Source organism: Hippoglossus hippoglossus, chromosome 14 (assembly GCF_009819705.1).
Source record: "Hippoglossus hippoglossus isolate fHipHip1 chromosome 14, fHipHip1.pri, whole genome shotgun sequence".
Taxonomy (NCBI): Eukaryota; Metazoa; Chordata; class Actinopteri; order Pleuronectiformes; family Pleuronectidae; genus Hippoglossus; species Hippoglossus hippoglossus.
The window spans coordinates 11428392-11447297 of record NC_047164.1 but is presented as its reverse complement, the minus strand read 5'-3'; the positions used below and the strand labels follow the sequence as shown (position 1 = coordinate 11447297).

The 18906-nt window shown below is 41.0% G+C and overlaps 1 protein-coding gene across 2 annotated transcripts in view; it reads right to left on the bottom strand.

Annotated features, from left to right (window-relative positions):
• Positions 1–18906, bottom strand: part of ppm1e (protein phosphatase, Mg2+/Mn2+ dependent, 1E) — a 33402-nt gene extending 14496 nt beyond the window's left edge. The window contains exons 1-2 of one of the 2 annotated variants that reach the window (XM_034606446.1): positions 18667–18906; positions 18391–18583 (exon numbers count right to left, since the gene is read on the bottom strand). In XM_034606446.1, coding sequence (XP_034462337.1) covers positions 18391–18575 — 185 coding nt within the window. In that variant the 5' untranslated portion in view covers positions 18576–18583; positions 18667–18906. Of the gene's footprint in view, positions 1–18390; positions 18585–18666 lie in introns of both variants that reach the window. The other variant, XM_034606445.1, reaches the window with a different exon arrangement.

Below are 18906 nucleotides of genomic sequence, written 5' to 3'. Positions count from 1 at the left end.
GAGGACCCGAGAACAGCTGAAAATGTTGATATCTCTAAACGGAGACTTAAAATCTTTGGCCTAATTTTTCTGTTATGCCCATAATTCCACAACAAAAAGTCTGTTGTATAGTGTGACAATGTTTGGTTAAGTTTAGGCACTAAAACAACTAAGTTAGCTTTAGGGAAATATTGCTATCTATAATTTGATGTTTTAGTTAAAATGGGTATTTCGTATAAGCTTTGTTGATACGATAATAAATACTTTCAAGTTAAAGTTAAAGGAACAGTTATCGTCAGGGTTAAAAGGAACCTTCCCTGACTCTTGGTTTGAAACAAACAGGAAAACAGGGAACGGTCTCCTGTGTTATAACTCAACGTTTTGTCAACCCATCCATTCAGGTCTCCTCCCTCTGTGGACTTTCTTTGATAATGTCCACCGACTTCTTGACTTTTCTCTGGACAAGAGTCGTTATCAGTCCAAATGAAGTACAATTGCTATCTATATATGACGTCATTCTTGAGCAGTTTCTTTTGTTGGGAGTACAGTCCCATGTGAAAGTTCATGGAGCAGACAGAGTTTTTTAAAACAGAGGTGATTAAGGTCATATTTACATAATTTTATAGTTAACTGTGGACGTATAAATCTTGCTTGGCTCTCATCCACTGATTGAAAGCATCTGTGACCTCCAATTCAACAGAGGTGGAGATTTATCTCTTGCAAAACTGATAAATAAAGTTTGAAACGTTCAGACTCACTGTGTTGGTCAAAGTCACAATGTGCTCGTTACTGCTCCTGAGGTCTGAAAAACAACCACTACAACAGCAGGTGTGACGAACAGTGGATGTTTTTCCTTCAGACGGCTACAGGGGGGAAACAATGACCCCAGGGTTGGAAATCAAATTTGACAAGTGACATGAAGTTGAGATTCATGCTTTATCACAAGGGTTTGCAAAGAGTATTTCTCAGTTTTAATGTTGCAGGACGGTCTGGGATGCTGCGAATGAGACATCACAAACACAGCTAGTGAACCCAGTGTGACAATTAAAGAGATTTATAGAACTGAAAGGTGCAGCTTTTTAAACCTGACGAAAAGATGTGCACACAGAGATTTATGCATCTGGCAGCAGCAGGACAGTGTGTATAGGATTGACTCTAAATAAACTATTGTGTGTGTGTTTGTGGTGAGGAAACATGTCATCCACTGCATCAGTGTGTCTCTCTGACGTGTTCTTGGACAACAACAGATCTCTACAGCACAGAGGACTCAGGCTTTGGCTGCACAGACAATACTTGCTGGTAGCAACCATTCATTGTTGGTTTTGTTCTCTTTTATTGGATTTGTGGGCCGTGAAAAAATATGGATTATCATGACACTTTCTTTTATATCAACACCACCTGAGATGTTTTTACAGTGAATCTACTATAGACTCAGTAGCACTGCAGTTGTTGATGCTCACAAAATGGCTGTTTTCATGTAAACACAATGTCTGTGTAGCTAATGCAAGGTTTTGCAATAAGAGTAGGTCTATATAGATGTGTTGTTTCGTCCCCAGGACCATCTACTGTAAAAAGGTGAACTATGAAGACCAGCAGATGTCAACAAAACGTGCGCAGTGTTGTGCCCTCTCAGCGATTCCACCTTAAGTGCACCTCTGGAGGTTTTCTGAGCTCCGCTGATGTAACACTGTGCACTTCAAACGGTGTGGAAATGATGGGGAGAACTGCGTCTGCAGACGTCACAGAGTGCTGCTCTATGCATTTGCAATGCCGTGTTCCACTTACGATGAAATGCACAATGTTGGCTGCAGAGAGGCGTGTCTAATCCGTCATAAAATTAGAAAAACCTCCGCAGCCACAAAACTCCTGTAACGGCCCACAGTGCCTCTGAGAGCGTTGTGTGGGCAGTGGATCTACTATTTCAGCAAGACATGTCGGTAACGGGAGACTTAAAGGTGACACGCTGCAGGGAGAGTGAGCCGTAAAGCGTTGCATGTGTCATGTATATGAAAAGGCTGTGGATCTGTTGAAGTGTACTCAGTTTCCAGATAAGCCTCCAGCCTCTGCTCAGCCTCCACAGATACACTGGGGAACTTGCATGTAATTCCCTCTGAGGTTTTTGAGCAGGCCCAGCGCTGCTCTGCACAAAGGCTTGAGGCAGTATTATGTAATGTACCAGCTGGATCATTGGTGGACTGGTGAGAGCCTATAGGGGAGCCACATCGTGTCCTGACCCAAACTATCGCTGGAATCACCTTTAATTGAACCAATTTCACAGAAACGACAGTGTTGTCTGTGTGCAGTGAAATGTTGGTGCTGCCACGTCTTAGTGTCATCACTGATTCGCCAACACCGCAGTACTGACTGCTTCAAGCTATTGCTCAAATTATATTCTTTGAAGCTTATTAAGATGTCTGCCTCTAGGGCTTATTTAGAGCCTGGAGGCAATTAGCTTAGCATAATGAATGGGAGCAAGGGGAAACAGTTAGCACAGCCCTCTTGCAAAAGAATATGCAAACCAACTCACCAGCTAACTGGTATTTTTGTCCTCCTGTCGTTTGGTGATGGATGTTGTACACTGGGTTTTAGAGTGAAAACTGTTCCCCCAGACACATTTTTCTATCTTTCTTAATCTTTCTGATGTTGTAGCAATTTATAATGTAGCAACTCTATATCTCTATGTTTATGTAACCATGTTTTAATTATTTCAATTTCCATCATCAATGAATCATCATGGCAACCAGGTCTAAATACTACAATACCAATGAGCCTAAGGCACTATTCCCACGCAGGAGAGTCCAGTCAAAGGCCTGAAGAAAAGCATTGGAAATTGTAAAACGCTTTGTCGTTACAATTGCGACCAAACATGGCTTTGAATTGAATTCAACCAAAACTGATCCAGAAAGTAGTTGATTTAAGATGGAGATTGTGTTTAACTTGTCTCAGCAGCACAAGCTTTGTTCCTGAGCATAATTTCAGGCTTGGTGATTGGAGCTGTAGAAATGTTCCAGTTGTGAATCACCAACACTAATGGGAAAAGGAATGGGATTTTGTGTCGTGTACAAGCTCCGCTACTGTAGTTTTTATCAGGAGTAAATAATGGCTTTGTTAGGGACTATTTTCCTCCGGGGACATGGTGTTCTTGTGAGTATCAGGATGGCACATTATGTACAAAACAGAAAATACATGTTAACGGATCAATTCATTGTTGGTTTCTGTTTTCTTTGTTGTGAGAAATGAAAAGATAGAATATCACCAGATTTACATTTGAATACCTCTACTGTCCTCAGTCTGAAACATCTTCTCTGTAATTGACTCATTTACCATTTATCATATTCTATCACAAAGGCTAGCAAAGCAAGGTCAAAGATTTGCCAAGGCTGTCAAAAGGAAAAGGCCTCAACATGCGGACTTTATCTTATCCCGAACATCTGTTTTAACAGAGTATTAAAGTGCTTATAGGATGAAATGCTGGTGATTGTGAACCGCTCCCTGCACACTTAGCGTGCACTGCGGCGCTGAAAGCATCTGCTGTGAAACATCGTCTAAATAAATAAAACCTAAACCCCATAATACTTGACAAACTTGAATTGAATCTTAAATCCTTACTTTGTAATTAAAATCATAGAAATCAGCTAATTTTTACATAATCTTTTCAGTGTTTTCAAACCTGGTGTTAATGCTCAGCACAGCACTGAAGCAGCTTTATTCAGTTAAGAAATGACTTCAAAATACATTTGCTTATCCAGACACTGAATTCAATTCAATTACAAATCTTAGTCTTTGGCCCATAGTTAAATTTGCAAGTCGGATATAAATTAGTTTTAGACTTTTCCTGAAAATGTAAAATATCCCACTTTGGTCATTTGATTGAAGGTTTTTTTCTTTTGGGCCAAATAACCTAGAAACTGGTTTTAGTCAATGAAATAATAACAATGATGTTGCGTTGATGCGAATGTTGATCATTGTTGAAGTTATTTTTCAAAGGACATATTAAAAAACCTCACCGTGTGTTATTAGGATATTGTGATGATGTGTGATGATTACCCTAAGCTGCATGGCCTTGGCCTGTGGGAGGAAGCGAGAGTACAAAACCCAGGCAGACATGGAGATAACAACCCTTCTTGTGATGATAATAGCCACAGTGCTAACCACTGTACCACCTTGCCGCTCCCTTTATTGTAGAACCAAACGTTTTCAGCTGCACTAACAGTTAAATAATCAGTATGTTGTCAATTTTGTCATCAAAAATAAATGTATAACTTTATTTACACAAGATACAGTTGTGTTTTAAGTATGCCATTTTATTTTGATAAAACCTCATCATTATTCCTTATGCAACCTTACATTTACATACATTAATGTCTAAATGCATTTAATTCCTAACTAATCATGATGAAAGTACAGTGTAATCACCCTTTTTAACCTTGGTGTGTGCTTTTATCCAGGTGCTCACTCACATGGACATCATTTAATCACTCTATGCGTGGCTCCTCCACAGTCATGTAACCCACAACCTGCCTCACTCTCCCCTGTTCAGCAGCTTTCCAACACATTGTCCAAGGTCACACAGGTAGGGATTCTAGACTATGATGTGAGCAGAACTGCTTTGCATTCAGGTTCATCTACCACAGACATATGACTCATCATTTGAATTATGGGCACGGAGGACGCACCCGCTACAGTGGAGCAGCAGCAGACTAGAAAATGCTTCTGACAAAAAGTGTCTGTCCATAATGCTGTGAGAGGAAAAGGAGGACACTGCACACTTTTGAAGGTCACTGCACTTCCAAAAATGGGGCCTCTCCAGAGCTAAAATTAATTAAGGCGCCTGTTTTAGAGATGTCTGTGTGAGCCATGCACTGCTGGAAAGACGAGTGATTCTCCATTTTTTACAGTCTAGTGTAAAATACAAACCATGATGCATCAACACACTGTAAAACTGGAACTGGTTTTACTGTTTGCATCTGATCAACCTACAACTTATTATCTTCACTGTTTTACTCGTCTTAAGCATTTAAGAAAAGACATAAATATTATTACAATTATTAGTTTTATGTTTGAAACCATCATTGTTTCTTTTAAACGTGATAGATAATCAACAAACTTATGCCCATGTTTTTTATTGTCACTCTGACTATTGCTTTTGAGAGTTGTATTCCAGGACTAGGACAAACAATTGACCTGTATCAACGGCTTAAATTTCCTAGGAGCTGCAGTTTTGTTTGTGTTCACATAGTACCTCATAAAAGTTTTAAATTCTCATTATAATTGCAAAGTGAATACTGTGGTAAAGCCCTGGAACAGACTTCCTTTTTTTTTCCCAGACAGAAAAGAAATGTTGAATGACAGATTGCACAGGAAGATGGCTGTAGTTGTAAGTCCTGGTCCCGTCTGTTTGGAGTTTGCATATTCTCTCTGTGTTTGCATGATTTCCCTCTGGGAGCTCTACTTTTCTCCCACTGCTCTGGTGAACAGGAGAATCAAAAAACTCTTGCCTGGGAGTTTGTCTCAGCACCGTGATGGACTGTTTCCCTAGCCTCAGGTGCATGCTGGGTACAGTCACAACTCCCCAGTCATATAGGAGGGTACAACATATTACTAAACACCTTAATGTACATCCACACAGTACAATTCTATCTGCTTCAGAGATGACTGAGCTGTGTAACTGATGGGAGCAGCTTTAACAGCCCACTGAGGTTTACTTGTGTTACGATATGAATGGTGCCTAAGTATATATAGTTAAATTTGTATGAGAACATATTGACAATGACAATGATAGCCTTTAGCTAATATATATATATATAGCTAATATACATACAGCTAATTTAGTATATTAACCATCTTAGTTTAGCATGTTTGCATGCTTGATAATCAGCATCAAATCCAAAGTAAAGACAACTCTATTGCAATGTCAGTAGTTTCAATGGTATACTGTCAAAGGCTACAAGTTTTGATGATGATGATGATGATGATAGCGCTACTTTAAAAACACTCTTATCTGGCGATGAACGCTGAATACATTGAAGTGTGGGTGTCAGACACTGAAGATGATCTCTTTTGACAAAAAAGAGGACACAAAAAGACGGAACTGGCATTGCACCCGTTTGTCAGACTCATGGCAGAAACTGGCACCTACATTTCCCACAATGCAACTCGTACACCAACAGTTGGGTTATTGGTCATTTATGTATTTTACCATACCTGCCTATCCTGAACTGCCTCTACTTGGGTTAGACTGAGGAGAGAGAGGATTGGTTAGGGTAAGGCAGAAAGTAGGGTTCGCCAATCAGAGGAAGGGTAGTGGCAGGTCTTCAAGTGAAAAGTGAGTTATAGATATACATGGTTAATTTTCTGTTGTCTAGTTGTTACAGCTCTACAACTGGTATAAAGAAATGAAGAACTGTATATTTTACATATATTACATATATCTTACGAGAGTTAGATTTATGATCCATCAGTCAAACATCAAGAGACTTTATTTAGAAAAGTAGACTTGTAATAGTAGTACTAGTAATGCCTTGCTGGCACAAGGCAGTGTTTGGCTGGGGCACTGTGGAAAGGTTACATTAGTATACTGCCGGCTCAATTGCCAGCGGTGGCGGAGGGCAGTGCTGTGGCTGCCCTCTGTGGTAATCCCAGTGAGACACTGTGATTAAGGGATTACTCCTGCAACTAATTTCAAAGGGATAGACCAGACGAGAACGAGGAGGCGTAGAGTAGAGGAAGTCATAAGGATGGACAGAGAAATAAAAACTGGCAAACCGAGGATGAGGATGGATGGATGGATGTAAAACACCCAAACATGTTGATAAGATAAGCACTCTCACAGCGTTCCCACCGCTGATTTAGCTTTGTAGGCATTACCAGGCCTGTGTGTTTTTCTAAGACAAGATGCCTGAAAAGTCACAGAAAAAAAAGTTTTTAGGAGAAACCTCAAACAGCTTTAGTTTTCAGAGGTGCTCCAGAAAGCCACAAGGCAGATAGTTCCCAGAAGCCTCAGAGGATGTATATCTCCAGGGGGATCAAATCTCCTGGCTTCATATTGCTCTGATTAAACAGAGAAGCCAGTAGACAGACAGATGGTAGCATGCAAAACTAGGACTAAAACGAGAAAATTCCATTCAAACGCACTTTCTGTGCTGTTGACTTTCATTAAACAGCTCGGCTTGTTCAGCAGTAAAGCTTCCTCGTGGGGAGAGGCGGCTTCCACAGGAGGGGCGGAGGCATCAGATGTTGTTTTATATACATTGAATGTGATAAGAGGCTGTATCCATTTTCTTTTAAACTAGTTCAGCCCGAAAGGAGGTCGCTTCATTCTGAGACAGTACATGTGGGACTTCAGAGAGATGGTCTGGTTTATGTTTTTGTCCCCCTATCTTTATTCAAGAGCATGGTCTTTCAGTTTGACAGAGGATGTCAATCGATCAATTTTATTTTATTTGGATAGCCCATATTCACAAATCACAATTTGCCTCATAGGACTTAATGATTTCCCGTTTATATTTTGTAAAGCTTGCACTCAAACAACCCTTGCTTGTGCTTACATTTGCTCCACTTGTCCTCAACTTTACTTCTTTAAAAGTCATGTATGGGAAGTTACTTCAACATGGTTCCTGCAATGCCGCTTATAACACCGGTTTCCCATCGACAGTAACGCTAACAGAACCACGAGAAAGGGACATTTTCATTTTTCAACATTATTTCCTGTTCTCTATTGGTTGGGGAATTTTGACAGACTTGTTGCATAAACCAAATCCAAGTGTAGAAGAAAAAATCAGAAGGTAGAGGAGAAATTCGAGAGTGTTCAAGTTCAAAGTTCAAATTATATTGTGAGCAAGTGCACAGTTTGAGCAAAAGCAGAGAAAATCTAAGTACAAGCCGGGGCTATTTGAGTGTGAGCACAAGGTTTTCTGTGAAAGCTTTACAAAATCTGAACTTGAAATCAATAAATCCTCAAACTGAAAGACCACGCTCTTAAATAAAGAAAAGGAAAAAAACCAGACTGATATGTCTACTGAAAAGTGACAAAAAGCTCTTTAACATTTTCTCACTGCAGATAGAGTTCCTTTTGAGCTGTGGATCATTGCTGTAGAAAGACACTATGACATAACAGTACCTTGATACTGAAGCGTCTGCTGTGGGTCTGACCTCTGATGTTCTAATTAAAGCAGAGAGAGGAACATATTGTCAGACATGCTCGAGAGGCTGCTCCGTGAATACAGCTTCATCCTGCTCATTGAAGGCTAATGCACCTCTTTAATGAAATGAAAAGCTTGCAGTGCCCTACTACGCACCGCAAGGTTACCGCTGTTGAATATCCCTCCCCATCTGTCTAATAAAGGCGTAAAATGTCTCAAAAATGTTTAGGAAAAGAAAAGCTTCATAGATTCATCATCATCCATGTTCACACCATCACTCCCTCAGATTCCCACCCCTCTCTGAAAAGGCAAAAAGGATGAGGACCCTCACCATTTGTTGACTGAATAGGAATGTTTATATACATTTTTTTTTAAATCCACCAGAGGCACCATCCATACGTAATCTAATCTGAATGCACTTTTCTAACATTTAAAGAAATAATTGCACTTCTTTAGAGGAGAGTTAGATGAGAAGATTGATACCCCACTAATTCCTCTCCTTTAAATATGAAGTTACGGTTGGGAACAGCTATAGCTTTGCTCTGTTCAAATGTAATAAAACACTTTAAAGCTTTTATCTTAATCACTACAAAAGCCCAAGGGTAAAAATGACAAAATGCTATTTTACAGGGTGTTATGATTTATTTCAGGTCTGTGATCAGTAAATACCTGGTGTCTCCACTGGGTTTCTGGCAGCTGCTCAGAACCAAAGAATGCAGTCGCATAACCTCCAAAAAAACAGCAAATTGTCTATTTTTTAATACCTTGTTTTGTACAGTTCCGACAAATGAGATATAACATGTTGATTGGTTAGCTACTAGTGCTGCCTTATATATAACGGACAGACCTGACAGAGGTATCGTTCTTCTCACCTAACTCAACCACCAGGCAAATTCCCCAAAAATGTTGGGCTTTGAGTTCGTGATATACTCCTACACTGTCCTACTGGTTTGGAAGCCGGGGCTGACAGTGGGTGTCACAGTTCCTCACGCACCTAAATTGATGTCTGCATAAGTAGATGTTTTTCACATGTGTAATTGGTGCCCATGTCAGCACCACGTAGTCCTAAATTGCCGGCTGCGTGCTGATGTCTGTACAGAGCCTTGTGTTAGAAGTCTTCACAGTTCTAAGCAACCAAGACCAGACCTGAGATGGACCAGGTCCATATTATAAACTGTCTAATTTGATTGTGCAGTCTTTTGTTTTATGGTCACAAGTGTCAGGTCTATATGTCAATAACCACCCAAATCAAACTGACTGTACTCAATATCAAATATGTCCATGTGATATGCCATAAAACAATACTTACAATTATAGGTGATCATCCCATGTAAAAATATTTCAACAATTTAACAATAAATAGTTTTTTTGTTCTGTTAGATTGACAAACATTGAATTTGTTAGAAAACTAGAATTATCTGGATATCATTTAGTTGTTTACAGATTATTTTTGGTGCAAGTGGTAAAAATAAGGCCTCCAATTAAAAACTATTTGCTGTTTTTAGTTTCTCCAATGTGAAGATTTGATGAATTTCTTTGTCACTTATTATAGTATACTGATTATGTTTAGATTTTGCGCTGCTGTTAACACAAAACAAGATATGAAAATGTCACCTTGGTCACCTCTTTATCTTTTATAGACAAAATCATTAACTGAATAATCAAAAGACAAATAGATATGAAACATATTTTATAAATATTTCAAAACATATGTATTTCATCATTAATCAGCAGTAGCTTTATGTTTTCAATTGTCATTTTATAAAATAAGATGTATTGCATATTAAATCTGTCATTATTCGTTGCCGATTTCTCTGGTTTACTACAGCTGAAGAGGTCACTTGAGATTCACCAGTTCTGTGTGGAAACAGCCCCTGGAGAGTGGGAGTGATGAGTGTGTGGGCAGGTGGACATTACTGCTGCTGTACACTTTAGTATTGGCAGTTCCTCTCTCCTGTGCAGCATCCTACTTCTGCAGGATGGCCTGAGGGGAGCCCTCATTAATAAAGCCCGAGAGGGGTTTGCTTGTTCCAAACAAAGCGAGCTCGTCCTTGAACCAGAAGACATGACTAATAACGGTTCGCCCAGACAGAGATGGTGTGTCAATCACTGGATGTTGACAGCGGTTAATAAAAAAGTGTAACAGGTAGGTGACTGCCAGTGCAGACACTATGGAGTAGGGTGTACTGTACAGTTTTGCTTTGAAGTCAGATTTAGGAGTGATTCAAGGTGATTTTAAAATATATTGCTATTAAAAATGATCTTTTATGGTTAAATTAATTATTAAGAAATTACTTTTTATTAATGGAGGTATTTATTAAATGGTCACACACATGCCATTCTGTTAGCAGACAGGTGTTGCTGTTTGATTGACAGCTAAAATGCATTTCAATGCATCAAAATGGACACATCACCTCTCACACAGCATAACGTTCAATGCAGATTTAAACCGTCTTGATTTTAGTAGTATGTTCAGAGTTAGCGGATTATGATCGTTTCTGTGGTCTAATAAGCTTAGAATGAGAGAGTAATGTAGTGTGATTCACAGCAGAGACGATAATTCTGCCTGTCACCAGTGAGTGCAGCTTCACTGCTAAAAGCTACTGATTCGATCAGTGGCGATGGTGATTCAGAGTCAGTTCTCTCTGACAGTTCCTGCAGCTTACAGGCCGAGCACAGACAAAGGTTTGTCAGCAGTGGTAATGAAAAGTAAAGGCATGAAAGATAATGTGGGTGATATAATTTTAAGGCAAGGCAAGTATATTTGTATAGCACAACAAGGAAATGCTAAGTGCTTTACATAAGTCTAATCATGAATTCAAAGTGAATGTTAGAGGCGGCGTGACTGCATTAAAATCAACTAATGCATGAAAAGAGTTCGTCCTGTGGCAATATAGTTTGACTCCAGTTTATGAGAGATAAGAAAAAAGGAGGAGAAAGGACTGGAGGTGAGTTCAGAGATCAAGTGATGAGTTAACTAGCTACAGATACAGATAACAGTCGGTATATAACATCTGTAAGCAGCTATTTATGCTGGTGTACCAACAGCTACACTTGACACCTGGGCACCAGCTCTGCAAACATGCTGAACATATTTCTGAACATAACAGTTACCATAACAAAACTAATGTAGTCAGTGATAAAATGGCAGCCACTAATTATTATTTTCTTAATTAATTGATTGATTATCATTTTAAATTAATTAAAATTACAAATAAATCTTTGACCAGAGCCAAAGTTGTGTCTTCAAAGTCCTTATTTCTCCGTTAAATTAGTTAAAGACGGCAGCAACACCTCACACAAGCTAAAACTGAAGAGTTGCCAATGAATAACCTGATGATTGACTCATCGATTTAATAACTAGGCCTAGATATTTTTATTGATAATCATCTACCTATAGTTGCTCGCAGCCCTTGTCACGTAGACGTATATAACAGTTAAAGGTGCAGTCAGTCCAAACAAATGAAGGGGATAAAACAATAATAGAAGACGGTTGTCACGTTGCACATGTCCCCAGCAGCTCCAACAGTTCAACAACGCTGATGTCACAATTGATCCTAATGTCCTTTAATAAACCTGTCACTGCCAGCTCCTCTAACACCACCTACTCTCCTACTGTGTGTGTGTGCGTGTGTGCGTGTGTGCGTGTGCGTGCGCGCGCGCGCGGGCGTGGGCGTGCGTATACTGCACAATGTTTGCAGGAGAAAGCCGGATCAACCCCCTAGTTCTTTACAGCTGTTGGAGACATTTCTGTTTAATGAGGTCTAGAAAGGCTCTCCCCTCAATTACAATCTATGAGCTCTCAGTGTGTGTGTGTGTGTGTGTGTGTGTGTGTGTGTGTGTGTGTGTGTGTGTGTGTGTGTGTGTGTGTGTGTGTGTGTGTGTGTGTGTGTGTGTGTGTGTGTGTGTGTGTGTGTGTGTGTGTGTGTGTGTGTGTGTGTGTTTGTTTGTTTGTTTGTGTGTAGGGTCATTTAACTCCCCCTCTCCCTCCTCTTCAACTCATCATCACTTCCTTGCTAGTCAGTAAGCAGAGGGTAATATCACACTCCTGCCGAGTTTTCCTTTTTTCATTTAAGGGAAATCTAATACAGATCGTACCACTGAGACGAGGCTGCAGTTGCAACAATCCATCTGGCTTTATAATCGTAACTCAGCCCCCCACTTGTCATATCGTGAGTCCCAGTGTGCTCTGTTAATTCACTGTACCATGATACCTCCACAAATAAAAGGGCTAGAGAGATATATCGAGCTTAAATTGATCAGAAAATGATTCCTCATCATATGACGTCAAAAAGGTGAGTAACATCATGAAGAAGTCAAAATGTTTTTTTTGGAGAAACAATGATGATGTCATTAAGAAATGACATTACTGCAATTACCCGATTTGTGTATATTGGGTATATCAAGTAAATGCAGTGCAAGAACAATTCTTAATATAATAGAAACTACAGGATTGTTGTGTCAGGTTTGCTGATTATTAATGAACAATTACTTCTAATTGTCTCCTGAGCCTTTGTGGTGTAAAGAAAAATCTGAAATGACCTGAAAAGTTTCACTCTTGTATCAATACAAGGCAAACAGGAAGTTGTTTAAAGGAAATAAGGATTTACAGAAAAACCAACATAAAATAGCAAATGCCAAAATACTTCAAAACAGCTTCAAAGCTTCATGGCAAAATTCTCCAAGGCTCTAAACTTTACTGGAGGGATGCGGGGGGGCTGGAGCCAATACCAGCTGACATTGGGCGAGAGGCGGGTACACCCTTGACACGTCGCCTACATACAGAGACAAATTCACACTCACAATCACACCTACGGTCAATCTAACATGACCCCAAACTGCAACCCTTTATACTGTGGCAGGAAGCCGGACTGCCGACACAAACACAGGGAACATGTGAGAACAATCAAGGCCACGCCTGGATTTGAACAGAGAACCTTCCTGCTATGAGGTGACAGTGCTCAACACTACTCGGGCTGAAGTTCTACTCTGTGTTGCCAAAGGATGAAAAGAAAATATTCTGGTGAAAATACGTTTCTCTATGGTTGCTTGATGATATTTCAGGGCGCTGCTGTCTGATGCCAAAACCTCACATAGGCATTCAATTTAGTTGACATCCTGTGGCTGTGAAGGTCACATCATTTCAGCACTCATCAAAACCAGGCACTTGCACAGAAGCCTCCTCATTCCTCCTGTTCCTCCACTCACTTATTACGACTCTTCCTTTTGTCGCCTGTCAGAGGAGACAAACCTGAGAGTGGAAGTGAACACATTTACAGAGCAGAGTTGTCTGGGTAAGTAACGATAAACACTTCCCCCTACGACAGAGGAAGGTAGTCTGTGTGAATGTGGAAGCGCTAGTTTGAAGTTAGGACTCGGGGAAAAAAATAACATTAACATACTGCCTCTGTACAACATCCACAGAAAGTCCTGAGTGGAGAAGCTAATTAAACCCAGCAGGAATTACTGGATTATGATTTAAATGATCAAAACCTACTCGCCTTGAAATCAGAGGAAGGCGGCTCGTGTACTTCTCCCTACAACATGCATGCATGTGTCTGCTTGTTTTATTCACACAGAAGCGTCATTTATAATTTAACGTTTATAATAATTTTAAGTCATGGAGTACTTCAGAGTAAACCCTCCGAGGATACTGACACTCAAAGCCGCACTGTGTTAAAGGGGGGTAGATTGCATCCTGTTGTTTTAAGATGCGAGTCCCAGCTGCCTGGAGGAAAATGGATTAAAACCTAACTGGCATAATTTTAACGCACACACACACACACACACACACACACACACACACACGCTCTGGCCACACACCCAAACTCGTTCTAACACACCAAGTGCTTCACCCACCCCCTATTAACACACACTCGCACACAGAGGGGATCTCTCTCCTAGCAGAAGTCTATTATTAGCTGTTCAACCCAGAGACAAACTAATGACACGTTGGGATGAATCACCAGCGCTGCTGCCTCCGACTATCATTACACTCACGGCTACAGCTACAGTAGACAACCATGTAGGATGCTGTCCACCATGCACACGCACGCACACACTCATACCATCAGTCTGTTTGAAGAACTGCAGGAAAAGTTCTTGTCCATGAGCCACTAAGACCCTCGTGTCTGCAAGTTTTCACAGCATCACGTATGAAACCTGATTCAACTGATAACCCTTAAACTGGCGTCCAGAGATCAATGTTTTATTTTAGATTATCTCCAACTAGTGTGTTCACTGCTAAGTTTAATTTGCACTGGTTATTTAACTCAAGAGAATGTGTCCATGGTACCTAGTATCGAAAAACTGTCATGTCTGGTCATATTGATAATCTTGTTAACTCATTATTTTAATTGGTAGGTGATTTAAAGCAACACAAATCCTTATTTCATAATTGTTTGTTTTGACATTTTCCAGAGTTTTTCTTTCACGTACAAAGAACGACAAGGACAGGGTTTTTGTTTACATCACATCGACACTGGTGTAGACCCTTGTCGCCAAGTTGATGTCTTCCTCTGTGTCTTCTACATGTGTGGCTCCTCTTTTTCGTCCCGAGATATCTGTATTCTTCCAGTTTTGCATCCGTCCCATGCAGGCTTCTGAACCATTTTTACCAGCACCACATTTACGAGTCTCCAGAATTCACCTTGGGGAAAAACACTGATCGCATCAGTTCTCTTTATCGGCAGATACTCAGAGTTGATGTATTGGAACTGGGAAAGAAAAACATAATTTCCAGCTACAGCAGGCAGAATTTCACAGAGGAAAATGCTATAAACGCCCATTGTGCACTACCTGCTCGGCACCAAACATCAGACACTGTGAGAAACTAGTGCAGCTTTAACAGCTCAAACAAAAGTTACCTTGTTCTAGGTTCTCATTTGTGAGGATTTTTGCTGGAAAAAAAGAGGATTTTGATGAACAATAAGTGAGAATTTTGCCTTTTTCCCTCATATGATTTTAAATTGAAGGACATTTTCTCATACAACAAACTTTTATTCGGGAAAATTATATAGATTAATCAATAATGAAGATAATTAATACAACTCTCATTTGCAATTTAAAATATATCTAATGATACCCAGCCCTGTGTTTGACAGACCTATTGCCCTAATGTCCTTTTCATTTATTTTCCAAATAAGATGAAAACCTTAAAGAGAGGGGTTTTACCACCGTGTAAATTCTCTGATGGAATTTAAGTATAAATATAAAAGTATCAAATGTTTTCTTTCTCAACTTTATTGAGAATAAGAAAGAAGCAAAATAGCGCAGTGTTCTGCTTGCATTGGTCCTGGAGTTATCTAGAGCACAGTTATCCACCTGACACATATAAAGGAGTCTGTCAAAATCATGGCTGCTGCTGCTGCTGCTGCTGCTGCTGCTGCGTTCACGCCGACGACAGAACACCATTATTACATGGTGCAAGGACTCCTGGGTTGTTACTATAGCAACTGATGTATACAATGTAAAGACGTGTCAAACAAAGACACAGATCAGACCTCGTCGTGTGCACAGTTTCACACATGAACAGAGGGCACAGCTTTCACCGGCAACAGGCGACGTTAATGGAAGAATAAATGATACATTAGATCGTGTTTCAGCTCTGAGAGAAAGTTGATACCTGATCTGTGTTCCCAGTTTCTCTTCTACCCGATAACGAGTCCGCACGTTCGACTCCATTTAGATACTGAAGCAGCTCATTAGCAACAAGCCTCACACGCACAGAAATGTGTGAGATCAGCTGATGAGTTGTGTAATAGATGTTTGTCATTGTGTTTGTCTATTAAATATTACAGTCAGGTTAACAACAGGACATGTTCCAACAAGTCCTCTACATTAAACAGCAAAAATGTTTTATTGGTATTACCCTTCAGAACTATATATATATATATATATATATATATATATATCCTAGAAGTGTTTTCTGATGTGCAAGACAATCAGACAATAAAGAAGATGCAGAAAGATGCCCATTCCCATGATGATTCTCTGTAGGTAACAATTAAAAGCACTGGGGCAGGGCCAGTGGGCGATGTCATCCATGGCTGACATGAAGTGAGCCCAGCATCGTGATTGCTGCCACCCACACACAAACACACACAGGTTTGCACAGCTATCATTGATATGACTTTGCATCGACTTCCATTCGTTGAGAACAACCTAACCAAAACGCACAGACCTCAGAAATGCCATTTTACCTCATCAGGACCTTGGTCCCCATAAGGTCAGTGTTTATGCAGGAAGAGGTCCTACAGAGGTAACCAAAACAAGTACAGAAACTAACACACCTTTGCTCATAACAAACAAGAGGCAGGTATACTACAGACTTGTCATATAAGACCTTTATGAACATTGACATTTTTGGCCATTTGCTGAACAAATGAACCCTTAATTTTAATCTGGACAACAGACTGAGCATATTAATGTACGTTTAAACTCTAAAAGTGAGCTACTGGACGGTACGGTCTCCTAAGATGAACTGTCACACGGTGATGAGCCAACAAGTGATTCATCTACTTCAACAAGTCAAATAAGTCACTACCTCGGCCAGAAAAAGAGAGACAGAGGGATGTGATACAAAGCAGGCTGAGGCTATTTTAGTAAATTTGGCCGTTTCACAAAGCCAAACTGGACCGATTCCATTTAATTGACTGGGGTAACTCTGGCTTTCAGCATCATAGGCAGGACATTAGGAATCACACACCAATTTGTAGAGATGTCCAGTAAAATCTTGCAAGGAGTCGTCATGCTATCACATGTTCGCAAGATGTTTGTGGATTGAAGACATGTAGCTGCCACGAAGCCCAGAAGTTAGATTATCATCTGTGGCTTTGATCAAAAGATGAGTTTTTTAACCAAATTGTGAACTTCTACTTAAACCTAAAACATTATTTACTAATACTATTTGAGAAAATCCTCACTTAAATTAAATTTTTTGATATTTTGGGAAAGATTTTCAGTTTTTTTCCTAGAGTCTTTTTTTCCTGAGAGTTAGATGAATTTAAACAAATAAGATATCAGTGGATAATCAGCGGCTGTCGAACTAAACCCTTCCTTTCAGCTATATGAGACTGGCTCGAGTGTGTGGTCCTACCTGCCACCGACACATGTGCTCTCCATCACTGCTGGAGTGCATCCTGACCTTCTATCACGTTAAGTGCCATATACTGTACATGTGTGCCTATCAGGTCCGGTGAAGGCATTTTCAGACGTGCATGCAAGCAGCAGTCCCCTTGCCACTTTTCGTGCCCTAGATGAGTCCTTCCACCCTGTTCTCCCCAGCACAGTTTCTGCACCTATTTTGGATTTAAAACCAGGCCAGGCAGCAGAGCTCAGGGCAGAGCTGTCTCTCTACGCAGCTTTAGAATCAGATCTCAGTGCAAATGCGTCTGCAAAGTTTGCCCCTGTCTTAAATAGCTGGATTCTGAGGAATTTAATTCAGTGACTGTCAAATTCAAATCATGCATAATGCACGATATGAATCCTTTCTCTTTTCGATCTATGAACATGGTTGTTAACGTTCATCCAGTGTTCTGTCTTTCCTTTGCAGTGTGTGTGATCTAGATGTAAAACATGTCCTGTGCAGGTTTGAGTCATCGTGTGATATGTTTCCAGGTGGCAACACTTTGAAATCTGGGACAATTCAGTGCGTGTCTTGGATTTCACGGTGTAACGATCAGTCTGACGATGGAGGCTAATAACGTAACCGGGGGATGGTTATTTTTAGCCTGCTTGAAGATGCGCTCAGCAGTGATGGCGATGGCTTCCTCCCCCTCCTACACCACGATGACGTCGAGCTGTTACGCAAAACCAGGGGTTCACCTTTTGTGGATCTACAGCTCTGTCAGCGATGGCGTCAATTTATGGCAAATTAAAACATAGAACAGATACACACACACACACACACACACACACACACACACACACAGGAAGACTTTATAATACAATGCAACATAACACGGCCGTGCTGTTAGAAGCAGAACTGATGCGCTTTTAACTTCTGCTTTAGCTTTCATTTCCCACTTAAAGCAAATACACTTAAACTTGGTGCTGGACACACCCAGCAGGGCATGAGGAAGGTACCCGGGCGGCCAAGCGAGCATCCCGGCGTATCTGACCCAGCCAGGGTCGAAGCCCGCTCACCTCCACGCACACACACCTCCATCAAACACAGCACGACAACTTCACTGCCCTTTTTTTTTGTCGATTTCACGTTAGAAACACAACAAGAACAACAACATGCCGTGAGAGAAAGTGCCCACTTAACTATTTGTAGAGGTGCTGGAGACACAGGTCGAGACATTCCCCCTCCACCTCGTCGTCAGACACCAGGTCCGACAAAGGGCGCATCGGCACCGGGTCGCTCTCCTGCAGCGGCATCCTCATCTCCCGGAGGAAGAGCTCCAGGAACCGTCGGAAGGTCTTCTCCTCTGCTGAAGAGCCGGCCATCATTTCTCATTCCTGGACAGACAGAGACAGCTCCGTCCGTCAGTATGGCTCCACTAACTTACCGGGCTGAGAAGACACGAGTCGGTGCACTAACCCCAGCTACTGGAGTGTCAGTGCCACACTACCACAGTGAACGTGCTCTGTACCGGAGGAGCTGTGCCGTGGGCTGCCGGTGAGTCTGGGAGCAGAGGACCGGGCTGGACGGGCAGGAGCGATGTGTGTGAGGCTTCACCGCCGAGGAGGAGCTGTCACAAGCCGGACTCAGTCCCCATTCACAGCCAAGCGGGGGCGCGCGTCGCGTTATCGGGGATTTCGCACGATCAGAGGGCAGTGA